Raw genomic sequence first — 7,054 nt, 5'->3', positions numbered from 1 at the left:
GAGAAAGAAAAAAAGGAATACAGCATAGTTATTTGTGTGCTTGGCACTGTACATACCATTGTCTATCTCATCATATCACATGTCCCCTCAGGTATGCTTTAAATTCAACCAGCTGAAGGTAGAGGTAGTAGAGGAGCCATCCTTGAAATGACAATATTTATTTCATCTGGCTAAAACATTAATACAAATTGCATGTTTCCTATCCAAAGCAGAAAAGCAGACTCACATTGGTGATAGTGAGGGAGAAGTCAGTGTGGACTCGGAGGTTGACCACCGTTTCGCTCAGTCAAGCATTTCATCAGGACATTGGACCAGACTATGTGAACTAAATAAGGTACTGCAATGTCTGATGAGCACTAACTCTAGTAAAGACTAGTTAGAGTCAGAACAAACCATCTGTTGGTTTCAACCTCGATTTCCTGTCTCATTCTAACCTATAATTTTGTTGAACATGCTGCAATTATTTGTTACAAAGATGTACTTTTTAATTTAAAAGTCTATATAAACTAGCATGGGATTGTGCATTTTGTTTTTTTACTTTAGAGTTGGCTTCACCTGTTCTTGCGTCATCAAATTAGACCTAATGTTCAGTTCTGGTCTCATCAGAATGATGTAACATTTGGGAATGAAGATGCAGCCCAGGAGTCCAGCACTGGAGGCCAAGATGGAGAAGACCTCCACAGCCACCATGTACTTCCCTTTGGTGCTGAGGTAGGCTGGGATGAAGGCAATCCAAACACTGCAGAAGACCAGCATGCCGAAGGTGATGTACTGAGCTTCATTGAAGGCGTCCGGAAGTTTCCTGGCCAAATATGCTACAATAAAGCTCAACACAGCTAAACATCCCATGTAGCCGATCACAGCATAGAAAGCAGTAACAGAGGCCTCGTTACACTGAAATATCATCTTTCCAATTTCTACCTTGGTGTTATATTCCAGATATGGTGGAGAGATGGCCAACCAGAAGATGCAGATCATAACCTCCCCAGAAGAACACACCATCAGAAGAGATACAGAAAAATGTCTACCCAGGCATCTCCTTAGTGCCCAGCCTGGTCTGGTAGCTCTAAAAGCCAAGACAACAGTGACTGTTTTAGAGAAAACGGAAGACACTGAAATGGTACAAAGAACCCCCATAGCCACTTGGCGGAAAATACAAGACTCCTTGGTGGGAAGTCCGATGAACAGCAGAGGACACAAGAAGGACAAGATCAGTGAGAGGAGAAGGACCATACTGACATTTCTATTATTGGCTTTTACAACAGCTGTCTCTTTGTGTTTGGCAAACAGACCAACCACAACACAAGTCAAGAAACATAGAAAAAGTGCAGCAAGAACAAAGCACGATCCAAGTGTATCTCCATAAGATAGGAACACAATAGTCCTTGGAATACACGTGTCTCTTCTCTCATTAGACCAGCTATACTCCGGGCACTTCAAGCATCTCTCCATATCTACAAAACAAAAACTATCAGTAAAAAAATAAAGAAAAAATATTCTTGGGAATTAAAAAAGATCAAAGCAGTGTCATCATTACACTTTACTTCAATGTATCCTACTCCAATACTAACTCCTCTCCAGGCCTGCTGTGTGTTGTTCTGTGTACCTCAAGGCTCTGTCCTCGGACAGTTAGTAAGCTCTTTTGGTTTTCAATATCACCCCAAGCTGATGACACCCAAATCTATTTATCAGCTTCTGACCTATCTACAATCAGGGATGCTCATCCGGATTTAGGGTATCCGAACTACCCAGATAATCCGAACTTTTTCCGCTATCCGAACTCGGATTAGGAATATCTGTGTAAATACGAATAACACTATCCGAGTTAACTCGGACATCTATCTGAAATCCGGAATCTGGTCGGATACTTAGGTCGGATATCCAAATCCGGATACGGTAACCATGGAAATTACTCCATGACTTCATTGAGCCAATCAGAGTGCTCCCAGCCTAAGCCCTAGCAACCAATCACAGAAGAGAACCCTGCAAGCCCCTCCTGTATATAAGGAGGGGTTCCACAATGAGAAGTCTCGTCCTTGCTTGTGACTTCTCACTGAGAGACATCTCCAGTGCTGCTGGCCTAGCAAGTGCTGTATACAGTAATAAACCTAACGTTTTGAGTGCTAAACACCTTCACTACACTATTGTTCTATTGATTTTTAGTTAGCTAGCTTGTGTAATTGTTTGATTTCATTCAGTGACAGTCAGACTCTGTGCTGCAGCAGCTGCTAGTTAGGTCCTGTGTCTGTGTGTGTGCTGCGCACAGGCCAGGCCTGCTGCTGGCCTGGTATTAGCCTTAGCTACAGTATAGGTTAGGGAATAGGATTACTGTGTTATTGTGTAGTTAGTACTGCAGTGCTAGTTAGTTGTTAGAGTAGTACTGTGTTAGCTTACTACAGATTACTGCAGTGCTGCTGTGCTGAGCAGTGTCAGTGTGACAGTTAGACAGTTAGTGTGCACTGTCTTCTACTCTGCTGTCTGTCACTCCGTGCTGATTTTCTTTAAAGTCCAACCCCGATTTTAATAAAGAACAAGTACCCCACATCATCTGGTGACATCATCACATATAAGTTGTACTATGTTTACTGGCACTGGCAGCCGGGGGAGGGACAGCAAGGCCAAGAGGAGAGGGAGCAACATTGCGGCCACCGTCAGCAGTTCTGCCACGTCAGTGTCCATTCTGCCGCTACCCACTGGCTGTCCAGCTATTAGGGGGAGTCACGCTGCAGAGACGCAGCAGTGTGTAGTGGCCATTTTCCAGCTGATGGTGGATGAGCTGGCCACCATCAGCTCTAAAACTGAGACCTCCACCCCCACCAGCACTCCTGTTCACAGCAAGCTGGCAGTGGTCAGACTTGGAGCACCAGAACCCCCTCTGCCACTCCTGCCGACACTGAGGCCTGTTCAGGCAGCCAATCCATGGTGGCCTCCTCTGCTCCCTCCGCCGCTTCCCGTGCAAGGAAAAAACGCTGCCAGACACTGTTGGGCGAATCTTTCCCTGTTGTTGGCAAGAGGGGGACATGAAGTGTTTGGGAATCACTATGCCTGCCTTACCACCCTTTACCACCACCACCACAACCTCCTGTCTCCTCCTGATTAACTATTACTAACTAAGCCACCTGGTTCGCAATTTTTTTACAGCCGTGGTACCAACGCTACGTGCCACAGACACGGTACAATCTCCGGCATGCTCCTGGCACATGTTACACCTGCTGCTGCTGCATTGCCCTGCTCCTGCTGCCTGTGCTGCTCCCACCACCAGGGGGAGCTGCTGTGCTAATACCACCTATATTTAACCCAAAACACAATTGCTGTGTAATTTTTTTGAGGTGTCTGGGCTGAAAACTGTGATGTCCCAGTTGTGTGGTTGGATTTTGGACACAATGGCCCTGATTCACAAAGCGGTGATAACTCAGTTATCACGCCTAAAAGACTTTAGGCGTGATAAGCCGTGCAAAGCTGAGTTATCACCGATTTGTGCTGCTCTTCGCGCGAAGCTCCCGCGCGCAAAGTTTTGCGCGCGTAGCGCACCGCGCTGCGCGCGCAAAGTCCCATAGGGCTCAATGGACGCTGCGCGCGAAGCACGGTACACTGCGCGCGCAGCGCGGTGCGCTACGTGCGCAAAACTTTGCGCACGGGAGATCGCGCGAGTTTCTTCTTATCACGCCTAAACTGAGTTTAGGCGTGATAAAGGGCTTTTCACAGGCGTGCAAACACTTTGCACCGCTTTGTGAATCAAGCCCATTGTGAGCTGCATGACCGCAGTCTGGAGCCTAGTTCTGATGTTAACCTATTTTGGTTCCTGGACATAGAAACTATGTCCAGGAACCATGCGCGCTACCGCACGCTCCCGCAGCCGATCGCGCGCGTGCACGCGCACTCCCAGCCGCGGATTCGGTAGCCACGGAATCAATGTATCGGGCTATGGTGCCCGATCACTGATTCCTCTCCCCCGCTGAAAAAGCGACAGCTTCTCTCGGAAGCTGTGTTTTTTTCTGGCCGTTGCCTCCCCCCTGCGTCACTCTAAGCGTGTGTTACGCTTAGAGTGACGTCATGTAAACAAACTCATGGCCGCCATCTTGTGGCCAAAAAGTAAAACTACAACTAAAAGTAAAAAAAAATTAAAAACAACACACAATTACATTATAAAACTATGGTTTACATCCCACCCTCCCAAAAATACCCAAATAAAATGTTTAATAAAAAAAAAAAAAAAAACATTACAATAAAAAAAAAACATGTAAATATTTACCTAAGGGTCTAAACTTTTTAAATATCAATGTAAAGATGAAATATTTCTATATTTTTTTTTTATTTTAAACTTGTAAATAGTGATAGATGCAAAACGGAAAAAATGCACCTTTATTTCCAAATAAAATATTGTCGCCATACATTGTGATAGGAACATAATTTTAATGGTGTAATAACCGGGACATATGGGCAAATACAATACATTAGTTTTAATTATGGAGGCATGTATTATTTTAAAACTATAATGGCTGAAAACTGAGAAATAATGATTTTTTTCCGTGTTTTTCTTATTCTTCCTGTTAAAATACATTTACAGTAAAGTGGCTCTTAGAAAAATGTACCCCCCAAAGAAAGCCTAATTGGTGGCGGAAAAAACAAGATATAGATCAGTTCATTGTGATAAGTAGTGATAAAGTTATAGGCTAATGAATGGGAGGTGAACATTTCTCAAGTGAAAATGACGGAACGCGAATGGGTTAATTTACAACCAAAACAAAAAAAACATGATGCTTCATGCATCATTTACTTTAAAAAACGTTTTGGAAGCAATTTAAAGGCCACTTCCGGTTTTCTATCCAGATATCCAAATTAATTTGGATTTACCCAGCTAATGGGTTTGGGTATCAGATTCTATTTGGATACCAGAACGTTCGGATACGGATATTCAATTCAGATCCAGATTTCTAGCTATCCGGATCCGAATCAATTCAGATTTTAAAAAGTGGTATCCGAGCATCCCTGTCAACAAAATGAGCTTGAGTCCCTGACTGTCTATCTGCTGTCTCTACATTCATATCATATTGTTTTCTTAAACTTAAAATGGAGATTTTGTGATATTTCCAACTTCTCTCTCTGCTCCCCCACCCATAGTGACAATTAATATAGAAACCACCCCAACCTCAACTCCTAAACATATCTGTTTGTGTGTAATTCTGGACGCTGGGCTCTCATTTAGACCACATATTAACACATGAACTACCTCCTGCTACTTCCATCTCAAGAACAATTCCAGAATCTATCCCTTCCTTTCACAGGAGGCATCTAAATTCTTGTACATGTTCCAATGCATACAGTATCCCTCTGGACTATTGTAGCACCCTACTCTGCAGTATACTAAAACCAGACTGGCCCCTCTCCAGTCCCTACAGAACTCTGCTGCCCTTCTTATCCACTTCTCCTCTCATCCTCTGACGCAGTTCCTTCCTGTAAATCTCTCCATTGGCTACATATTACCAAAGGATCCAGTTTAATCTCCTCATCCTATCATAAAAAACTCTACATAAGTGGTCACCTCCTTACATTTCCACACTAACCTCCAGATATCTCATGCCTGGAACCTTTACTCGTCCCAGGAGACCCTCTTGTCTGATACCAGCTGCATCGCTCAACTCTGGCGGCAGCAGCAGCAGCTGCAGATCGGTTTCATGCTGAAATTGATTCACAATCTGTTTGCAGTAAAGGCAGCCATACGATCCCTCTCTGATCAGATTTGATCAGAGAGGGATCTATCTGTTGGTCGATCTGATGGCAAGTCGAGCAGTGTATGGCTACCTTAAAAGGGACATCAGTGAGCCTTAGGCAGCGAGTTACTGTTTATTTCTGTATTTCTGAGGCACCATGTTTAGCTAACCCAACCCTTAGCCCTCTTATCCAAGGTGGCACTGCACCCTCCCCCCTCTCTTGCAAAATTCTAACCATAAGGTTATGGATCTAATATTGCCAAGAGCTATATTCAATGTTCTGTTTGGGGTTCCCCAAGACCTGGCAGTCAGCAGTTTATCAGAGATGGAGAAATCACGGAGATGTTCATCTCATTTTTTTTTGTCAAGATTTTGTGAAGAGACATCAGAAGATCAAACTTGTTTTTGTTTTAAATTGGATTATTCCCTGCCTTGTGTAAGCCTTGAGAAAATGGGGAATTTCCTCAAAAGGTGGATTTCATTCATCACCTAGCATCTGCTTTAGACACTAAAGGTCAGGCCCTGATTCATATTACAGGAGCCTATAGGCACAGATGTCCTTGCTCCCTAGACTTCACCTTCCATGAACCTACAAACCCCTGCCGTACCACAAGTGTGCTGGCTGTCCCAGCTGTCACTTTTCCCTTACTTCTCTTCCCCAACTTAGGTAGCTATAGGTGCCCCTTAATATTAGGTAGCCGGAGGTACCCTCAGTATAAAGTAGCTAGTGGTGCCCCCTACTGAAGGGAGATCTTGTCAGTGAAATCCCAAGAGCTGGGTGAGTAACCTTTCATTCACTCTCTCATCAGGAGTCTGCATAGATAAGGCCGGAGGGAGGCACTTGGGGAGGAGAGTGAGCCGCCTTAACATCATCATACGTCTTTAGGTTCATGCCTATAGTGCCTTACGGTAAGGTTTATCTCCACCCTTACTGCTTCCCTGCCAGAGGATTGTGGACACTAAAAGGTCTAAGCAGTATGAAGTATGCAGATACGATATTCCTTCTTTCTGAAGAGCGTTATGAATGAGGTAGACCCGTAGGATTATACAGTGATATTTACGCTCTCACCAGTGGCGTTAGTGATCTCTCCTTCTGGGCACGGGGCACAGTCATAGCAGCACCTGTGGAATCCTTCCTTAGGTTTTCTGTGATATCCCGGGAGGCAGCTCACACTGCACACAGAGCTGGGCGGAGTCTGGGAAGGAATAATGAACTCGTCATTTATCATTGAAAGCAGCATAACACGGGATCCGTTGAAAAGGGAGCCTGAGCTGCCTGTATGAAAAGGGCACCTCCATAGACATCAATGTTATTTCTGCAAATATGGGCTACAAGGTGGTGA

The 7,054-nt window shown here is 44.4% G+C and overlaps 1 protein-coding gene across 1 annotated transcript in view; it reads right to left on the bottom strand.

Annotated features, from left to right (window-relative positions):
* Positions 1–525: 525 nt before the first annotated feature.
* The window catches only part of LOC137571098 (vomeronasal type-2 receptor 26-like), a gene marked incomplete at its 5' end in the record, with an annotated part of 76,862 nt that continues 70,333 nt past the window's right edge, over positions 526–7,054 (bottom strand). The window contains 2 exons of the mRNA XM_068279779.1: positions 526–1,454; positions 6,781–6,907. Coding sequence (XP_068135880.1) covers positions 535–1,454; positions 6,781–6,907 — 1,047 coding nt within the window. The remainder of the gene's footprint in view (positions 1,455–6,780; positions 6,908–7,054) is intronic.

Source organism: Hyperolius riggenbachi, chromosome 4, assembly GCF_040937935.1.
Source record: "Hyperolius riggenbachi isolate aHypRig1 chromosome 4, aHypRig1.pri, whole genome shotgun sequence".
In the NCBI taxonomy this organism is placed as follows: domain Eukaryota; kingdom Metazoa; phylum Chordata; class Amphibia; order Anura; family Hyperoliidae; genus Hyperolius; species Hyperolius riggenbachi.
The sequence above is the reverse complement of the archived record's forward strand: the minus strand, read 5'-3'. Positions and strand labels throughout refer to the sequence as shown.